At 35.5% G+C, this 21,767-nt stretch overlaps 2 protein-coding genes across 4 annotated transcripts; one reads left to right on the top strand and one right to left on the bottom strand.

The window, feature by feature from the left end:
- Positions 1–18: 18 nt before the first annotated feature.
- LOC144962475 (hydroxysteroid dehydrogenase-like protein 2) lies at positions 19–10,058 on the top strand. Of its 3 annotated transcripts, none has more exons than XM_078895462.1 (8): positions 19–171; positions 2,062–2,225; positions 2,794–3,007; positions 3,799–3,902; positions 6,015–6,116; positions 6,534–6,734; positions 7,318–7,533; positions 8,361–10,058. In XM_078895462.1, the coding sequence occupies exons 1-8, from the start codon at positions 155–157 to the stop codon at positions 8,600–8,602; spliced, it is 1,260 nt and encodes a 419-aa protein (XP_078751588.1). In that variant the 5' UTR covers positions 19–154; the 3' UTR covers positions 8,603–10,058. The 3 variants fall into 3 exon arrangements, with proteins under 3 accessions (XP_078751588.1, XP_078751587.1, XP_078751586.1); XM_078895461.1 differs by having other exon boundaries at positions 2,062–2,231; XM_078895460.1 differs by having other exon boundaries at positions 2,062–2,237.
- A 3,661-nt stretch (positions 10,059–13,719) lies between these two features.
- On the bottom strand, positions 13,720–21,733 carry LOC144962467 (glucosaminyl-phosphatidylinositol-acyltransferase PIGW-like). The gene is made up of 5 exons (XM_078895431.1): positions 21,500–21,733; positions 19,004–19,550; positions 16,275–16,522; positions 15,328–15,469; positions 13,720–14,600 (listed from the first exon to the last, which is right to left on the bottom strand). The coding sequence occupies exons 1-5, from the start codon at positions 21,658–21,660 to the stop codon at positions 14,178–14,180; spliced, it is 1,521 nt and encodes a 506-aa protein (XP_078751557.1). The 5' UTR covers positions 21,661–21,733; the 3' UTR covers positions 13,720–14,177.
- Positions 21,734–21,767: the final 34 nt, after the last annotated feature.

Here is a 21,767-nt window from a genome sequence, read left to right as displayed (position 1 = left end):
CGTGACCGTCGGCCTTGACTAGAATCCACAACAACGTCAACAAATTCTCGACGGAATCCACCGGTTTCAACAACACAAATCGACTCAAAGAGAAGGCAAAGACATCTCAGCCTAATTTAGAAGACAATATTAACCCGAGTCCGACTGATTTGAAATGGCAACTAATACCGGGTAAGAGAAAAATAGGAAAAATGAGTTTTCACTTTAAGCTAGAGTGTGGGTAATCATGTCAATGTTGCTTTGCTCTATTAAAAGAGTAAATTATTAAAATAATAGATAGAAATTAGAAACTTTAGTAGATAGTTAAGTACCTAAACTAAACTAAAGTCTTAGTCTAAGTAAGACGTTCTTATCTGAAGTCTTACTGATTCACTATGAATGAAAGTTATATCTATTGCCATTATCACCAATGCACAGATGTGAACTTACGTAAAAGTAAAAGTAATTTCTCCTCCCCCCCCCCCCCCTCTCAAATAAGTACCTAAATTATATAGACTATCTAATTATAATATGTAAATGCTCACATCACCATTTGAACACCAGTTCAGATTGTTAAATTGGGTTAGATTCCAATGTAGGAGTGAAACAGTGCGGCAGTGGGCAGAGTGCGGAACTGATAAAGAAACAGAAGGAGAGTTCAGAGGAAATTCTGTTTTGCTCATTATCAGATTGACTCAGCCCATAACCCCTGCTTCAGACTGTAGAAGGATTGTTGCCTGTCGTACACTATCAGAATATGCTAATATAAAAATAAAATTGTCCTGATTTTGTTTGGACATCACATTATGTTGTTTTAACAAAGCTTTTCTTTTAGACCACAGTTACTTTAACTGACTTTTTTTTTTAACTTTTGAAGAGTTTTAACTCTTTTTATAAAATGTCTGATCGGAATTCCAATTTGTCAATGATTTTATGTTTCTTATCAAATAAAACGGGTTTAGACTACCTGTTGTAAGTTACTAGAATTGTTATTTTGATATGCATCAATTCTATGTAATTATCAATATTTGAAAAAAACTACACTGCCATGGAAGACTATTCAGACTGAGCCCAAATAACCTGATGATTGCACATGCGCATTGGAATTTGAGTCTGAATAGCCACCATAAGCTATTCAGACTTGAGTCCAAATAGCCACGCGGCCAAATAGTAAAGGAGACTATTTTCACCTTATGTATCAGCGAATCAGAAGCACTTTTATCCATTCAGTCCCCACTACTTGTGCTAGCGCTGCTAGATGTCTACCCACTGAGTCCTTACCATCAGTGCTATCATCCGCCGAGTCCCTACCACCAGTGCTATTATTATTGTTCACTGAGTCCCTACCACCAGTATATCACTCAAAATCAAAGAAGAAAAATGTGTTTTAGTTTTAGCAACATTGTCAGTGACGATTCTGATGGCGACATATGTACATCTTTTATTTCGATAGCACTTCTACATTTTGGGGGATAAAGGTGCACATTTTTTTGGATTTTATTTTTGGTTAAATGTAAGAGACAAATCAAATTTTATTCTTAAGATTTTCTTTCATTTTTTTTTTTCGTAAAGCAGCTATGAATGTCAACAATGATAACAACATTAAAATGTCTATCTTCATTTTATTACCTACAATTTCTAGCTTTAAAAAGCTTGTGATATGAGAAAATGCAGATTAAAAATTTGTCTTTTATTAGGGTTTTTTATTTCATTTGTTATATGAAAACCTGGGATTGATGCTCGTTAAAACTGGTATCGATACAGGTTTGAATATAACTCTTGAATAAAAACCTGTATTAAAAGACACTCATTGATTATCTGCTATGTAGTGCTGTATCATAGCTTGTTAAAACAGCCTACCAAGATATTATCACCGTACGGTGACATTCACCTTTCAAGATTTCACCATACAGTGAAAATAGCCAACCAAGCTATATAAATTAACAGCTTCCTTGATTTAATTATTGTTTTGAATATTGCCTTATTGTATTACTTAAGAGTGAATCAGATACCTCCCCGCCCCCCCACCCACCCCCAAAAAATAAAAATCAAGATTAGTTACTTTTTTTCTTCTTAAAACAGAAAGCTTGCAGGCCGTACAGTTTTCATTACTGGAGCAAGTCGTGGCATAGGAAAAGCCATTGCATTGAAAGTAGCAAGAGATGGTGCTAATGTTGTCATTGCTGCCAAGACGACAGAGGCTCATCCGAAATTGCCTGGAACTATATACACAGCTGCTGAAGAGAGTAAGTGTAATTGTAATTGCTGCCTTATCTTAATATGATATGATCCCTATAGATAGGTAGTTTGATATTTTTTCAAAAGTAAAAATTGATAGTTAATTTTTACATACACAGATTGGCCTTTGAAAACCATTTAATATGATACCTTACTTTTAGATCTAGGATAAAGGGTTCCAAAGTTATGATGATTTTACTACTCAAAATTTACCATTGCAAAAAGCTGAAAATCTGTGACTGGGAATTCCCCCACTGGACAGCCTCTCGATAAGCTGACTACTGATTGAAATAATCTTTTCGATAATCACAATACTTCATTGACATTCACTTGTAGCCAATGACTGCGTCAGATGCCATGATCCACCAAAATAACTCCCTATGTCGAAATTTTAGAATCTGACAAAGCTAGTTGTTTTTTTTCTGTCCTTCGCAGAATAGACTGAAAATTTTTATGAAGCTGCTTTTAAGGTTTCCTCCAACTCCAAGTGTATATATATTGTTTTCTCTGATGAAGATAATTATTTGTAGTAGATTCTAGTAGTAATGCTTTTGTTCTATATTTATATATATACAGTAAAGGCTGCTGGGGGTCAAGCTTTTCCTTGTGTTGTGGACATCAGGAGTGAAGAGCAAGTTCAACAAGCTGTGAAAGAGACTGTTTCCAAATTTGGTGGCATCGATATCCTTATCAACAATGCCAGTGCTATTTCACTAACTGGTACCCAACAGACCAACATGAAAAAATATGACTTGATGAATTCAGTCAATGCCAGAGGAACATATTTGTGGTGAATATTTTTTCATTCAAATGAGATGAAATAAGAGATATCTGAAAATATTTTCTTATATTTTCTTTGATAACACTATTTGTAAATTAAAAACAGTTCTAATAAGATTTGATCATCATATATACATTAAACTGTTACAGGATTAGGATTCCATTTTAAGTACTTGCTAGTCTTACAGAATAACGTAAATGTTGCTGCTCGAAGCTCGAAGCAATAAATAATAATGTGAAGTTGAATGTAAGCTTCAATTTAATTAAAATCTGTTTTTGTAATTAAATTGAAGCTTACATTCAGCTTCACATTATTATTTAGTCTTACAGGAGAATGCCAAATTACTACTGTGGGATGTATCTTCCGCCAATATTGGTTATATTGGTTATAATAGTTTTATTATGTATTGCAGACCTGCCAACCAGTGCGATTAATTGTATTTTAGTACGATTTTTGGACCCCGAATACGATTTTCGTGGATGCTAATTTAAAACGGGCATTAAGTTTTAGTTTCTCGATAAATCGATAATTTTGTAACCACTAGAGATTGCTTGAATGATGAAGATCAGAGTTTATTTTGATTTGGGATTGATGTTAGCTTTTATATAAATTTTTGTATAGTGCGCACTTTTTTTCCACATGTGCGGACAAAATATACTTTTTTTCTAAAAATACACTTTTTAGGGTCATGGAATACACTTTTCATCCTGGGAAGGTTGGCAGGTCTGGTATTGTATGGCAGGAAACTCATCTGTATAACTCATATTGAAATTTATAATTGTCATTGAATGTGATTTCAGTTCCCAGGCTTGTCTCCCATATCTGATGAAAGGCAACAATCCACATATCCTCAATATTAGTCCTCCGCTCAACATGAACCCTGTTTGGTTCAAAAATCACGTTGGTAAGTGCCCATCTTTCTTGTTGGAGGAGTTGCAAATAGTACACTCCAGCACGATTTCCTCGAACTCGTTTGAATGACCCAAATTTTTTCATTACTATTCTTCGTTATCATTCCATTCCTTCCTCAAACTATTTTTACCTCGAACACAGTTTCCTCAAACTAATTTCACCAGCCATCTTAAAAAGAAATTAAATCAGTTAACCCTCTCCGAACCAACCACAGGAAAATCGTCACATTCGTTACGATGTGATTAAGTTTTGTCTTATTCAGATTTATTTTGCACATCACAAATTTTGAAGAATAATCTTTGTTAGAGCTATAAGAACTTGTTTGTAAAGCTCATCTTACTGAACAAATGACATTATTTTTTGCTTTTGAGTTTGAGTGTAAAAAAATTTTCCTTTAATTTTTTTTTTTTTTTGTGCTGAGTACATATAGTATTTTGGGAATAATCCTGAAAATAATAGGTAAGTAGAGAGTTTAAGGATTTTTTAAATGCGCCCGGTGATTTCGACCACTGATGATTTACTGTGACATTGATAGTTCTAGACCTGTAAATTCTCAGTCAATTAACTGAAATCAGTCAATTCAAATATTTTAAAGACTGAAAGAAAGAAATGAAGAAAGAAATAATTCGTGAATCGTAGTCGAATGATTATAAAGTAATTAGGAATGTTCAGCATTACGCATAGCTCATGGGCTGTTTATATTAGGGATAGATTTATTGCCAAGGCTAAGCAACGCTTTTTAGAATTGCCATGTCTGAACACATCCCAGTGTATTTTCACATAGCCTTCGAAAAATTATTTTTTCACTTTCCAAACCTGTCGTGATCCCAATGGTAGTCAATTTTAACTGAGCCACCAAGCGATAAATTTCACTGTTTCCACTAAGCCAAAATTAACCACATTTACCTGGTGGAGCGTAGAAGTATGAAAAAGTAAAATGCGAACGCCGGAAGTGCGTTCTGTAGACACTTCAAATCGAAAGTTATTTGATTGCTACAAGCACACATTGTAAACAAACTGGCTGACCGTTTCTTCACTGATTGGGTACCTAATTATATGAAGCAATGGTAAGTAGCCTAAATAATTCCCACACAAATTAGTTTTCTGCCATTGTTTTGCTCAAGTGAGCTTGCTGTTTAATATTCATTTCGATTCTTTGGATTTTTCCAATACGAAGAGTTTCAGTTTCAGTCAATTCTTATAGAGCTCATTTACAGGTCTAAGTTACATATGTTTTTTATCTATCCACACTTCAGGTGCCTCTACCACTAACACACTCCATCGTCGTTTTGCATAACCAACACCTCTACTTATTTTATCACTTTGCCATTAGCAATTCGTTCTAATTTTCAATGCCACTTGCCATGATTTGCAAATGGTTGGCTACAACGGTAAATGAATGTTGTGATAAGCACACCCCCCCCCCCCCCCCCCCCCCCTTTCTCTCTCTCTCACCCAACATACACACGCCAACAGCTTGAAACATGTCATGTATAAAGTTATCTCCCTCAACATATCAATAAAGTAAATAAACAATAAAGTCCCTTTTTTTTCATCCTCAAGCCGAAATTTGTCTTAGGGTCTATTCTAAGGGAAGACTGGAATAACCCAGGTGTCAGCCGCAGCGTAGCACCGCAAAATTGAGCAAGGGAGAATGGCATGCTGAGGGCCACATAACAATGGATATTCGAACTAGGTATCTTTTCTTTCAGGTGCACTGCCAAGTCCATACTGCTGAGTTACACTCCCCTTTGGGAATACAAATAAAATGCTTTGTATTTTTCATCATTCTTGGTTATTGTTGAAACTATTCCTTCTATACTTTTGATGCCAGATCTTCAGTTTTTGTTTTATTTTTCAATATTTAACCCACAGAAACCAATGAAATGAATATCTTTCTTAGTTTTTCCAAAGAACTTACTGTTCATGAACTTTTTATCAAATCTAATGAAAACGACCTTTTGGCACCTCATGTTGCCTTATCACGACTTTATATTTCTTTGTTCATTTACCTTATGATTTTATTATCAAAAATTTATCATTTATAAATGATAAAAACATTTGGCTTTGCACCAAATTACTTTTCTACTTTGTCTTATTTTAGCCTACACGATGGCAAAGTATGGAATGTCGATGTGTGTTTTGGGAATGGCAGAAGAATTCAAAGAGTCTGGAATTGCTGTCAATGCTCTGTGGCCTCGTACAGGTTTGTAAAATTATGAGATAGTTATTTTTAAAATGTCTCTACATTCATTTATGTAAAGAAAGCAATTCTTATAAGAATATTGTCTGCCATTGCATTTGTAATCATTATTTTTAATTTTTAGACAAAGTTCAGACTCTTCGGCTATTTCGAAAATTCTATTGAAATCGACATTGAATGTGGTTGAGTAATAATTTCATATTGTGTCTGTTTATGGTATGTGTATGGGAGGGAGGGGGGTGGGGAGAGATAGAGATGTGGGGATTTTTTTTTCTGGGGACATATGGTTGTTTACAATTTTTATATAAAACCAAATGTTTATAGTTATAGCTCAAATTTATTTATCCATAACCCCCCCCCTATTACTGTCTGGTACCTGTTTAAAATATTTCTTCCTTATTTTACTCATTCTTGATTAAGCAATCTGGACTGCTGCTATGGAGATGCTCGGTGGAGGGGGTGAGATCAAAGAACAATGCAGGACTCCAGATATTATGTGTGATGCTGCATACGTAACCTTGACTCGAGATAGCAAAACCTGCACAGGAAACTTTTTTATTGATGATGAAGTTTTGTCATCAGTTGGTGTTACTGACATGGAGCAGTACTCTTTTGTCCCAGGTAAATGATTATCGCATGTAATATCTTAAATAATGCATAGTATTTCTTCTTGTAATATATGTGCTTGTCTTAGTGGTTATTTTTATATAATGATATTGTAAGAGTTTGTGTAATCTTCTATTGTAATGTTGTATTATATGCAAAAGGAAATAAGTCATTAATATGAAAGCAGGTATAATGTTGGTTCATACAACACTGAATGCACAAATTGTCCTTGTCTGAAATGTTCATACGCCGCCGTAAAATAAACCTGTATAAAATTTTGATTTAAAACGTCAAAAGAATGGGTTTTTTATAATGTCTTCTTTCTAAATATTGGAGTTAAAATAATGTGACGCTGACTTATGCTGAGAAAATGAGTAGGTTTTTGGTTGTGCCATCGTGTACAGGATAGGAAAACCTATCTACATACCTTCAAGGACAATACACAATGTCACTTTTACCATATTCTTTTTAAAACTAGAAGTCTTAAAGCGTAAAATCATTCAAAATGTTGATGATTCTAAATGTGGTAACTTTCAACGTTTATGTGTTGAAAAGGATACAAAACTAATCTTCTGTATTTAATTAATTTTTTTCACAGACGCCAAACTCCTTCCTGACTTTTTCTTGGATGCCACACCTGAAGACCTTCATAAACAAATATCTGATACAGGGTCTACTCCAGCATTTGGTTCTGGAAAACAGACATTAGCGTCACAATCAACTGCTGTTGGTGCCATCTTCAAGAGTCTGGAGTCACTGATGTCAGAGAAACTCGTGGATGATATGAAGGCTAGCTATGAATTTGAACTTACAGGTGCAGTTTGATTTATTTATTAGTGAATGTGAAATAATGTTTAGTAGAAATATTTCATTTAGCTTTTTGTTTAATTGCTTGTTTGTGCCAGAACTAGATTTGTTGTCAAAGTTTTGCACATTAGATCTTGTTGTTAACAGAATCATTTTTTTGCATTTGGGAAATTGAAACTTAATATCTACTGAAAAAAGATTGAAGATAGTTATTTTGTCTGAAATTGATGTAAACCAATTACGTGGATAACTATGAGATGAGTCTTGATCAGGTCTACAATGAGAGGGTAATTGTTATTAACTTATTTAAAATATATTAATGTAATGCTTTCAATCATACATACATTGACAATTGATGAAAGAGTTGATCAAAAAAAAACTAGACCAGATTAGTTTGTGAAGAAGTATTCAATAATTCAATGCGGTTTTCTAAATCAAAATGCATTTAGTGTCCCGCTCCTAGCCCAGACTCTGTTACACTTGTTTTGAGTCCGTTTACAATACTTTTGGAGGCGTGCAAATTCTTGCAGGATTTGTCAAAGAAAATTATATTTGTGCTCGATTCGCAAATGTTTTACAATTTGAGAGTTTTAAAAATGTAATCTAGATATGCTGATTACTACAGAAGAAATGAAAAGAAAAAATGAAGCATTAACCCATTTCAATTTTAGTGCTGATTCTTAAAGAATTTCAATTTTTTTTTTTTTTTCCGACCATTGTAGATCTATTGTATGTGTAATGTAAGGTTTCACCTTATATTAGTCCATATGTTAATTCAGTTTTCACTTTCATTTATTTAACTAATTCTTTCTTATTAAAAAAATTTTTTTTCAGGAGAAGAGGAAGGCATGTGGCATATTGACCTGAGGCCTGGAAAAGGCTTCCTAGGACAGGGAAGTCTGGAGGATGCTGACTGTAAAATGAAGTTGGACAGTCAATTGTTCCAAGACATGTTTGCTGGCAAAGCTAACTCTACCACTGCCTTTATGATGGGTAAATTGAAGATCAAAGGAGATATGGGTAAAGCTTTAAAGTTGGAGAAGTTGATGAAGAAACTGAACAAAGCGAAATTGTAGAATGATTCCATTGAGACCTTTTGCAGGATTACTTTTAATATTAACAGGAAACAAGAAACAGAAATATTTGAAATTAGTTGATCAAATACAATTGGAGTTTTAAAATTGAGACAACAAATGTTTTATACATTTCTACCCGACCATTTTCTCTTGATGGAACTCAGCTCAAGTAAATGGTCTAAGAATTACAGAAACAGATTTATCTTGCTAAGATTACCATACATAAAACTCACTGACAAACAACATTTTGATGTTTCATAATTTAAGTTGTTCCAGTTGAGGAAAGAGATTATCAAGCGAGATTGTGTCCTTTTTCTTGTATTTTGAGATGTATGTAATTTGTTAATCTGCTATAAGTGAAGAAGGAAAAGTATTTGGGAATGATTAATTTCTGAAAAATAAATCAAATTATAGGCTCTAAAGCCTTTGATGCGGTGTATTTTTATTATTTTGATTGTAATTAGTGCCTTTTTCACTCTGTAGTTTATCATGTATCATGGCTTGGGGCTTGTATGAGTATAGTATAAATATGGCATTTCAGTGGTTGATATTCAAGCATTCTCCTCGCTACAAGTTGGACAGAATAAGACATCAAATTGGTTTGAAAAAAAAAACTAGAATTTTTGTATCAAGTGTTGATTTCAATTGTCGATTGTTGCTATATCAAGAGGTTGCGCTGTAATAAGTGGGAAATGTCAATATTTTCATGATTTTAACATTTGTCAATATTGTTCGAGCTGCTTAGTGATCTAGTGGTATGAATGACACTCACCTTTGGACGAGTAAGTCCTGGGTTTGAGTCCTGCTATGAGTGGTGTAAAGTTGAGTCCTTGGAAAAGTCTCTTTACTCACATTCTCTCACTGCACTCAAGTGTAAAATGAGTATGTGGCTGGTAACAGGGTTACACATTGCTGTTAGCTGGACCCTTTGTAAAGCACTTTAATGGATATAGCGCTATATAAATGTAATTTAAGTTTGAGGTTTTTTTTTCAAGAACATCATTTATAGCCATGCATACATTCATTCAAATCTGAATTGGGGGGGGGGGGGTAAATTTATTTTTTTCAACTTGAGTCAAGTTGGGTATAACGAACCTTTCCCAAGAACATAACAGAGGTCAAACTTTGCAACATTGTCAGAAATCTTATCACCAAGTTTAGTGTTTCTTCATTTGTGTCGTGATGTGTCTATTGATACGAATGTGATGTGTGCTTATTTATATCTACTTATTGACTGCCAAATGAGTTGGTGCGTGTGAGTTATGATAAGGGAATTTTTATTTTTCATTCAATTTTATGTATTGTTTTCCGTAGAAAACTATCAGTTTGAACTTTTACTTTTTAAAAGAATAATTGCTTACTGTACTGTGGCAATATGGAATGTTAAACTTAATCAGCACATGAGTGTTAATAAAGCAAATAATTTATATAATAAATCCTATAACATTTTTCTGCATTTTTTTGTTTTTAAACATTTCCTTCTTTGATTGAGCGATATTGATTTTCCTGCCATGACAGAAATCTTTGTATTTACTACCAGGCTGATGGAGATTGTCAATCACCGTGGCCATCATGATGGAGATTATCAATCACCCTGGCCGTCATGACGGAGATTGTCAATCACCCTGGCCATCATGATGGAGATTGTCAAACACCCTGGCCATCATGATGGAGATTGTCAATCACCGTGGCCACCATGATGGAGATTGTCAATCACCCTGGCCATCATGATGGAGATTGTCAATCACCCTGGCCATCATGATGGAGATTGTCAATCACCCTGGCCATCATGAAATCACCCTAGCCACCATGATTAGAAACATTTCAACAAAGGACACAAATCCTCATGATACAACAGCAAGTGCCGTAAAACCCTTTAAAAAAAAAAACAAAAAAATGTATCCTATTTTCTTCCTTTTTACTGGTGCTGATATGACCTTAATGAATCTGTTGCAAGCGCTGTAAAACCCTTAAAAGCAAACAACTCACACTGTACTCAGGTTGAAAATGAGTACCTGTTAACAGAGTTGTCTCTGTTGGAATAAAATTGTAATATCGCCTAAAAGTAATGGTATCACACCTTGTCTAATATGTTAAGTGTTGTTGCTGTTGGCTAGGGACCCCTTTGAGCACATTTAGTGGATATTGCGCTGTATAAAACAGCAAAGCTCAAGTCTTACTTTTCCTTGTTTTGTTTGTTGTTGTTTTTAAGGGTTTTACGGCGCTTGCAACACATTTAGGTTATATCAGCGCCAGTAAATAGGAAGAAAATGGGATAGTAAAAAGTTCTAGAATTACAATTAAAGCACCCAAGAAAAAGTAAGACATAGAGGAACTGGGAACAAATAGGGATCAGATGTAGATTCCAAGAGCATACCGCCAATGTACTTAGTTTGAGATCACCTATAAGTCTCATCCGGACATGAGCACAAAATCCAACAAAGAGGAATACAACTCAAATGCTTACATTATACATTCAAAATAACAAATAAAATAATACATAACAGAGAGATGATTTACAAGGAAAAAAATATCATCTCCCAAAACAATAACTATGCATTTGACTGTTTCCCTCCCAGCTAGGACTCCGGCCAGGGCCAGGACAAAACCAAGTAATTTCATTCCAAGACTAAGACAGAAAGCATGTTGGAAAACAGATATAAGGGAATAGAAGACACAGTATGTACCCCCCCCCCCCCTGCCCACTATGGGAGGTCAGGAACCCCACCCAGTACTTTTCCTTGGATGTTGGTTGTCAGTGTCGGCACAAGTGATCTCTTAAAATCGTTCAGCTGACTGGTCTTTCTTTTAATTGTGCTGAAATTATGGATAAATTCAAATGCTTACAAAATAATGTATATCAATAAATAAATATCTATAATAATATATGTCAAGGAATTGATTTATAAAGGAAAAAATATTTCCCAAACAAACAAGAAGAACAATAGATTGACTATTTCTCTCATGACTAAGGGCTGCAGCCAGAGTAAGGGCAAAAATAAGTAAACATGTGTCAAGACAAGGACAGAAAGCCACAAATGACAGGTTGGGTGAGTAGCCAGCTATGCGACACCATTTTAAAAAAAAGTAATCTTTCATTCAAAGCCATTAAGCACATGGAGCTGGAGTTTATCCCGGTTTCTATAGCTTGAAATGGACAATAGCAATTGCTTACTATCCTTTGGATAGGACACTAGTCTATAGTAAGGGGAGGGGGTATCCATAAAAAATTCTCAATTTCACCTAAGATCTTTGTCCCTTTGAGTATAAAGTGAGTGCTCTACCAACCTGCAATAGGAGACCCCCAAATGTATGAGAAAAATAATCTTAAAGTCATAAATAGCCGGTAGTTTTTCCAGCAACAAAGTCCAATCAAAGTTATGACTACCTGAGCGACAATACAAAAGCTAACTCTGATGTGGTCTCAATGTCCTTAATTGAGTCAATTATGACACTCTTTACCTCACTTGATACAAGTATGAGTACAGTGCAACCCATGGGTGCAAGCAAGTGGACCTCAAAAAGCCTGCAAGTCGACTTATGACCAGACATATAATCTGAAAAAGCCTGCAAGATTCATCTAGTCTTCATAATAGTAGTCCACAATAGTTGTATGTTTAATCCAAAGGTTGTAATGCAGTAATTTGTTAAAGTTTCTTGTAACAAGTTGCACAATTTAAAAAAAAATAAAAAAATCGATCAAATCCAAATTGCAAAAAGCCGGCGACGTTTTTTTCGGTAATCCAATCGGCCGGCACTCTTGCACCCATGGTGCAACCTCTGAATAACGACAACCCCTGGATAGCGACATTGTCCTCTCCCGAATTTTTTGCTATATATGTCATTAGTAATCACCCCCCCCCCAAATAGTGACATATAATTTAGTAAACCCCCGGTTTAGTGACATCGATAAAGCAATAACTGGCAGTTGATACAGATTCTTGATCGTCATCTCGTACTCTTAACCAATAAAAAACTTTATTTTCCTCTCAATGAGATCGCTTTGTTACCGGCCAATCAGAACACATGTTTGCTACACTGTGTAGAATCAATGCTCGTTCATATGAAACCACAGCAAAAGAAGTTTATCAGTGGATGGAACTCAAGGGTCCATTAACATTCCCTGTTAGCAACCTGTCTGAGGTCAGTGGAGGGTAACTGATATCAGTCATGCTGTGTCCAATGGGGGCAATTATGGATATTTATGGTCTTATAATTTTATATGTTGGAATAGCGGTCAAAACAATAGATAGAATGAAAGTTATGCCACTCACTTCTTGTTATTGTTTTTAGTTGGCCATTTTTTATGAGCAGTTCTAAATTCTATCATTCAGAGTAATAAATAATATGAAATTGAATGTAAGCTTCAATTTTATTACAAGAACAGATCAAATGAACGTTTCAGGTTTCCCCTTTATCAGCAAAACAGGATGAATGAAACACTACAGATGAATGAGATAATGTGGTAGTGGCGGTGTTCTTGTTACAATGAATAAACAAAACATTGGTTGGCAGGAATTAGTATGCTCCTATTTGTAAGGAAGCACGAATTAAAATAGAATAATAGATATTTCTAAAAGGTGCGCAATTAATTAAGTGAAAAGAGGGGAAGCGGAGAGGAACTGTGTAATGTAGTTTAGAAAGTGAAATATAAAAACATGTAGCCTATTGTTGGAAAATAAATACAATGGAATTGGAAATAAATACAAAAATTATTAAGTATAATCATTAGCGGCAGTAGCAGCAGCAGAAGGAACAGTAGTACTTTTAGTTTTAGCAATAGTAGTAGTAATAGAAGTAATGATACTGATTTGTAATAAAAGGAAAAGACGATGGATGGGGGAGGGGGGGGGGAGGGGAGGGGCAAGAGACAAAGGTAGTTAATATTTAAATGAGGTCCAGTCTCGAGTTCATGCCGTGAGGTGAAAGGATGTTCAGTTTTAGTATCAGTTCTGCCTCCCTGTATTTTCTATTTTGTTTCTACGTTTGTTCAGTTCTGTCACACGACTAAACAACATTGAAAATATCTAAATATTATACTACCTTTGTCTCTTGCCCTTCACCCCCCCCCCCCCCCCCCCCCCCCCCCCCGACCATCGTCCCTTCCTTTTATTACAAATCAGTATCATTACTACTACTACTCCTGCTAATACTACTACTACTAAAAATACTACTGTTCCTTCTGCTGCTGCTACTGCCACTAATGATTATACTTATAACACTCGGCTCTTGATCCATAGGTCTCTGGTTCGAGTCCCACTGTGGGTTCAAAGTTGAGTCTTCTGAAAAGTTCTTTACTCACATTTTCTCACCAAACTCAGGAATAAAATCAGTAATTTGTATCTGGCCATTGAATGTTAAAAAAAATAAATTGTAATAGCACCTTTCAGACGTCATATTCCATATGTCGTTCTCCAATCTACGTGTTGCTGTTGGCTTGAGACCTCTTGTACAGCATTTTGAGTAACTTAAGTGTGAATATATAAGAGCTCAGGTGTTTTTTTTTATGTCACTAAGTCACAAACTTTCCTAATATTTTTTTCAATTATCTTATATTACTAGGAAATCGACTATGTCACCAAAACTTGATTTTGACATTATTTGAATACAATACACAAAACAAAAGACAAAGTAAAAATGAGTAAGTACCTAATACTGCCATGGCTGTCAAAGTGTTGGCGCTAATAGTTGACATTGACATATTTACGAATCCATTCATGAGATTGGCAACCAAGAAAAATAATAAAGAATTAAAATTAATGGCTTCAATTAGGCATGATTCTTTTGCATTGCTAATCCTTGTTTCTTTCTTTGGTTTTTCATCAACGTCAATTTTAGAGGAATTTGTTGCTGAATGAATTTGTCCTTTTTTCATTGTGCCAGTTGAATTTGAATTGTTTTTACCCTGAGGAAATGTTGTCTCACTTATGGAAATGCAATAGGTTTTTACAATGTCTCCGACCAAACAGATGATTAAGGCAATGTAGCTGAAGATCATCTGCAACGTGTAAAGAGTGAAATATAAAGTAAAGGCTGGTAAAGTAAATATTCAAAGTAGAGTATGCACATGGATAAAATAAACAAAACAAAACAACAACCAAAAACAATTTATAACTAGTAATGAAAAATCCTAATAATAACTCTCTTTTCCTTGCAATCAAGCAACATATATGTGTAACATTGGCAAAGCTAAGTTATTCTATATTTGTTACTGACTCTGAGAATGAAGAAGATTTTGAAAGCACCTGCTTATCTACTGTCAACAGCAATCATTTCTATGTCGGTGTTTTTCAATTCTTTCCCCACAGTTATTCAGAACCTATTAGTCGGAAGTGAGAAATGAAAAGTTAAAAAAAATATTGGTGAAGTTCTATTTATAATCATTTAAAAGCCCAGTTCAAATTCAAATCATCTAAATTATGTAAATGCATTTCGGAGGGTCACATAGAAGGTTACAACACAATGTTAAATGAAAGATTAAATCTTCTCCATTAATTTCAACTTCTATGCTTTCAAACATTAAACCAATGACTCACCACAATACAATAACTACACTGTCAGTCCTCTCACACTTCATATGTGCCAAGGGTGTATTCATTCCAGAGCATTTAATCACCATGGAAATAAAAAATGATAGTTGACCCTTTTAAACAAGTCATTTAAACTAAAATCACCAACAAATCTTTTCATCTCAAACATAAAAGGTGAAAAATGAAATCACTTACAGTACTGATGACGTAAGCAGCATTCATAAATCTCCTGGAGACCATCTGTACCTTGAAATGCAGCACTTGATTGAGAAACACCATTCCAATTACCATGACAAACAAGTAAACAGCTGCTCTCGACCATTCCCATAAGTTGGCCCTGCAATAATTTGAAAGTGATTTATAGAGAGAGCTGGTTGGTCAATATTTGCCACTTAATCTAATTTAACATAGAGGGATGGGGTGAGAACAGGTAGATTTAGAGACCTACTAGTTGTGCATCCTCGTGCAATATGAGCATACAGGGAAGTTTGCTTTAACTTTAATATCTAGTGAATGCATTTGCCAATGATTTCAGCCTGTTAACCACTGATAAATAATAACATAAGTGAATTCCACAGAATCACCCAATTTTTCTTTCTTCTTATTTTTGTGTCTTTGTTTGGTTTAAGAAAAATAGTAAGGAGCCCGATAGAATAATTGCTTCATTCAAATCCCTACTGTTATCTTTGCCGTTTTTTCTACAGTATACCTTGGTTAAAATGAAGTCATGAGACGGGAAGTCAATCTGAGGTGTCACATATAACATTATTATATGAGGGATATAACCTTGTAAGTACTTATAAAGTTGTTAAAAATAAAAAGATAACACCCTTTGATATGTTGCTCAGCAAACATCGCACCCAAAACGTTCAGTTTAACTGATTATTTCCTGACGTCGCCCAAGTCCGCCCCCCCCCCCCCCCCTCCTCCTCATGGCCATTGTCTCAATAATGTCTCGCCACTAGTCATCATTTTGTTTTTGTTGAAATCCAAGGGTTTTTTCTTTGTGATAACCTCCTTGTTTATTGTCATATGCAGTCAATGGAAAAATGAGGAAATTAAAAAATAAATTAATTAAAACCAGATCCTTGTTATAGCTGATCCTGTTATATATGAAATGTTTTTTTGTGGGCTACCTGTACCTGTGTATAAACAGAAATCTTCCAAGCTGAACACCCATCATGTACAGTGCTATATATCCTGGGAGTGAAAATATTCCTTCTCTGTTGGCGTCTATGAGAGAAGTGCGTCCACCCATCCCATCCAGGCCGTTGATGACATAATTTGATAAACCAGCAGACATGCAATACTGATGGCCCACCAAGAGAATTATGCCAGTGATCCCTGGCTTTATGTAAGGTATCGTACAAAACAACATAGTAGAAAACACCTGAAACAGATAAGAAACAAAAACTTCATATCATGACATATTAGTACAAGAGTAAATTAATTCGTGATCATTTGCATAAACCAGAGTCCTAAACTTTTAATTTTTTAAAAAGTAATGACTAAGGTACAATTTTTTTTTCTCCCATTTTAACGTAAATGTGTTTTTTTTAAATAGGCCAATTGAATAAAGGAGGAGGAGTAGTAGTCCTTCAGAACCCGTAGAGCCATGTAGCCTGAGATTATCTCAGTTTCTATAGCGTGAAATGGTTAATGGTGATTGCCTGCTACAAAATCACTGCTGGGCAGAAAAAAAAATCTCGACTTCACCCCGGATTGAAGTCAGTACCTTTGCCCTACCGACTGAGCTCCCAGGACCCCCTAATATGAAAAGAGGAACAGAGCTTAAAATACCTTGAAAACTAAACAAAAATCTTATTTTCGTAATCTGGCACTGAGAAAAGATATACATTTACACGATTCAAAATGTCAAAACCATGTCATTACCATACACTTTAACTTTATCCAAACTGTATATATGAAAATTCAGCTAAGGTTTTTTTTCTCATCTTCATTTCCCATTTGTAGATAGTATGCATTTAAATAAAATGCTCATCAGTTCTACCTTGCAAAAACAATCGAAACCAACACAAAAGGGTACTGTAGTCCTTTTCAAGTCTGGTGCGCACAGAATATTGAAAATTCCTCCAAAGTAAATTAATGTGATGCCCTGATTTTTTGCATGTGGGCATATATTCTAAGTGACATTTCAAATTTTGAAATCTGATATTGGTAGACCAAACAGTTTACTCACAATGCCGAATTCCTTTGATCTTTGCATCGTTTGCAATAAAATAGGACTCAAACTTTAAAATGTTTACAGTATTGATGTGTTGATTCTCATTCCCATGGGGAAAATAATCATAACAAAGTTGCATTCAATGGCATAACTTAGCAAATAATTCTGGTTTGTTTCAAATAGTAATAATAGATAGTATTAATAAAGTACTTAACAGTGTTGAAAACTCACAACATTTATAATATATCTCTTCCTTGGTGGACAATGACCATATAATGATATGTTGGACAACACAAGCAGCCCGTTAGGTGCTTATACATTATCCGGACAAAGACATGTCAAAATTAAATTAAATTCCCTTTATTCATCCCATAGGGGGAAATTTGTCTCTAGGGTCTATTCCAAGGGAAGACTGGAAAAACACAGGCATCAGCTGCAGTGCAGCGCCACAACTTCTAGAGCGAGGTGACTTGCTCAAGGTCACACAGCACAGCGGCGGGTGATCGAACTCTGTACCTTTTGGGTATGAAGCAAAGACTGAGCCACGCTGCCCCTAAAACCAGGGGGATCCTCCAAATTTTTATGCCCATCTCAGATAGGATGAGGAGAAATGCACTTCACAAAGACATAACACCTGACCAACTGTTGAGCAAGACAACTCATAAAGGTCGGACAAGACATGTCATGAAAACCCACTGGTCACCATCAAGTATGCTATGTATCACCATTCTTGAATTATGTTCACTCAGGAGTGTTTTGAATGTAATGTGAAATATCACAGAATCTAAACTTTTTTTTAACACAAACAGATTCCATGCAAGTTTTATGAAGTATAACCTTTCACAGTAACCAAAGTTTTCAAATACAAGAGATGAATAATTAAGATGACATAATTATTAATTTGACCTCCTACCCCCTGAGCTCCTGAATGTGCCATCTGTTAATAGTATTGCTATTTGCCGCATGCCATGAAAAAGAATTCCGCACTTCGCCTCTCTGGAGAAACACTTGTAAATTTTCCTAATTGTGACAAATTTGTAAGCTTCATCCATATTGTTTTCAGTTTTTAAGAATGTAAAAATCACAACAGCAAGATACTCCACTGACTTTCAACTATTAAATTGTAACAATTGTTTAAGTCAAGTGAGTACAAAGTGTACAATTTTCTATGTCATTTTGAACCCAGGGTGGAATGTTAGTGAGTAGTGCACATGAATCTCGATAAATGGAAACCCCTGGTCCCACCTGTGGGCAAGTTCAGTGATCATAATCACTGTGAATAATATTCTTATAGTTATAGTAAACCATTCAACTGTTCACTCATCCCAGACCCTTCGTTTTTTATATATTGTAAAGAAGAAAAATCCCAAAGTATGGTATTGCAACTGATGCAAAAAAAATTGTCTTAACATCACTAATAATTCTAGTGTTCGAGCCAATTATCATTAAAATCCATCAGAAGGTTGTGAAGATATCAACGTCAACGCATGCACACAAGTTGTGGAATAGACAATAGTAAACTTAATGTCTGTTAGAAGGAATAAAGTATGAACCAATCGTCTCAAAAAAAACAAAAAACCCCAAAAAAACAAACCAAAGATGCAAACAAAAATACCCTCCAACAACAAACATTAGTAACATGACACCAGCAATCCCATATTACTTTATCTGTCTTTAACCACTTACTTTCAAAGCTGCCAAAGTAAAGAAAAAGTTCCAGTGGACGCCATACTCTGTCACGTGTTCGTGGTAATCAGATCCTTTCACAGAAATAAGTCTCAATAATCCAAGAATGAAAAGAGGTAATGAACCAACAATTGCTTTCTTCATTTGAGTTGATTTTGGCAAAGAATTTTCTTTTCCACGAGCTTCAGGTGACACAATTGCATTTGATATTACAAAAAAACCAACACCAAAATCCATCATACCATAGCCAAATTCCTCTGTTTTTGCCAGTTTTCGAGGAAATACTTGAAAATCTACACCGAGAATAGCCAATGCTGTTAATAAATTCACTATAGACCTAAACTTTGTTATAAAGGTTCTTCGTTGGTCCATTTTTATAACGCCAAAACTTGATGCTTTAGTTACCCATCTTTTTTTAAAGATATAAACAATAAATAGAATAAATGTAAAAAGTGTCAAGAAATTGTACATGAAAAATGTGCTGTTACTGAATAACGTCATGATCAATAATGAAGGCACTACAATAAATCCAAAGTCTGTAATGAACCTGGGGAGAAGAAAAAAATTGGTATAAATCATTGTTTTCAATGAAATGAAGAGAGAGATAAAGTGAGTAAGTGTGACTCATATATAAGGGAACAACACAAAACAAACGTTTCGGACTTTGGCCTTCTACAAGTTAACACAAAATATGTTATATGTATTAGATTGTCATAATAGTTAAAACATTATAGGTAAAAATGTGTGTGTGTGTGTGTGTGTGTGTATGTGCGTGTGTGTGTGTGTGTGTGCATGCGTGCGTGCAATGGAAGAGAGAGAGAGAGAGAGAGAGAGAGAGAGAGAGAGATAGAGAAAGATAGATAGATAGAGAGAGAGATAGATAGAGAGAGAGAGACAGAGAGAGAGAGAGAGAGAGAGAGAGAGAGAGAGAGAGAGAGAGAGAGAGAGAGAGGGCGACAATGAGATGTAGTAATGAGATGAAATGTAAACCAAGATCAAAACTATATAAATCAAGCAAAAGATAGGGGGATGGGAAGGGGGGGGGGGGGGGCAGAGGTGTCATTGAAGAATACTAAACGGAAATAGTGTTATTATTGACCCCCTACCTACCCTATAAGATATTTTTTTTTTTAAAACAAAAATATCGAGGGGGGCGAGAGAGGAAGAAAGATAGATAAAGGGAGAGACAGAGAGAAGGTGGGAGAATGGGAGAGGAAGGGTGCGTTTCAAAGTTATTATATTTAAAATAAAGGAAAGAGATAAAATAAGAAACAAAACTAGGTTGATCTAACTTTTCAATGAAACAACAGAAAGACCTTACTATCCCCCCCCCCCCTCTCTCTCTCTCTCTCTCTCTCTCTCTCTCTCTCTCTCAAATATATCATCAACATTGCTTATAGTAGTTAATGACAAGCAAGTACCATCTATAATTAATGTCAGTCTACCATGTGACAATAAAAACATAGAACCTAAGAAAGGTCAATAAAATGAAGATAAATGAATTAAAATTTTAGCACAGCAGATGCCTTGTCTCACTTTTGATATCTGGCGCCAGTTTGTCTAGACTGAAGCCATAAAAATGGGAGTGTCACCAAAATTCATACAACTGAGCACAGGTGTCAAAATATGACATAAGACATGTTGGTGCTTATTTTCATGGATCCCCCACTTGACCTGAGCTTTTATCAGAGGAAAATGTTTGACACGGCAAAATAAGCGGAAAATTTCAGAGAAAATCCCAAAATCCCGTGGAAGATATAGGGAATTTATCTCCATGTTTTAAACAGATTTTCAAAGAAAAAGTAAGAACATAGTAAAGCATTTATAAATCCGTCCGTGTTTGAGGTGGTCCCAAGCGCAAAGAAAAAAAAAAGCGACAACCACACTCTTCGGCTTCGTTTGTTGCAAAAAGCCATGCCAACAAGAAATGAAGTGAGTAGGAAAGTGCCAGAAGACAATAGAGAATAAAAATTTCGCGGCGGCGATGGGGATTTGAACCCGCTACCTTACTGGTACGACAACCCCGCCTGGCCGGGAAGATCGTGACTCTACCGCATGAGCTATCCACGAACCCAAAAAAGATCGTCTCTAACTCTAACCATAGTCATTATTAAAGTTAGAGCCCTCTTTTCCCGACTACTTGAGATCGCGAGTCCAACACACACAACCTCCGCGAAGTTAGTTGGCCAGCAATTAAGCTTAATAGCCAATATTCTCAACACAAACATAGGGACATATAACATAGAGACAATTGAGTATGCTCCGGTATTTGGGGTGAATGTTTAAGTTTAATTCAGGGATAAGTGAGTGGAGCAGGCACTTAGACCCTATTGGCTATTGGGTAATCCTGCTGTTGTATATAGTGTAGAATATAAAATTAGATAAGATATTTATGAGTTTGTGCATGTGTGTGCGTTCTTTTAAACATAATTTTTTTCACATCTACAGGCACAGGACCCATACTCTACTTTCGCTTTAGAGGAAGTGGAAGCATACCTGCTGAGCCAACCGCTGTAGCGATGGCATGTCCACAATAAAAATGCGTCTCTTAACGACACAGACAAACACACGGCACTGAAAAGCAAGACAAGCTCATGGAATGATGTTCCAGTATGTCCGCTCATAAAACGTTGATGTTTTTCTTTGTATGACAACATTTTGACAATGCCCCACAGTACCCTTAGTCAGGAAATTAGTGTCTCTGCTAGGTTGTTTGTTGTGTTTTGCTTTCGGTTGGCACTCTCTTGTGTTGGGAATTACTTTG

The sequence above is a fragment of the Berghia stephanieae genome, chromosome 1 (genome assembly GCF_034508935.2).
Source record: "Berghia stephanieae isolate SIO BIC M18660-M18661 chromosome 1, UCSD_Bste_1.3, whole genome shotgun sequence".
Lineage (NCBI taxonomy): Eukaryota > Metazoa > Mollusca > Gastropoda > Nudibranchia > Aeolidiidae > Berghia > Berghia stephanieae.
The sequence above is the reverse complement of the archived record's forward strand: the minus strand, read 5'-3'. Positions and strand labels throughout refer to the sequence as shown.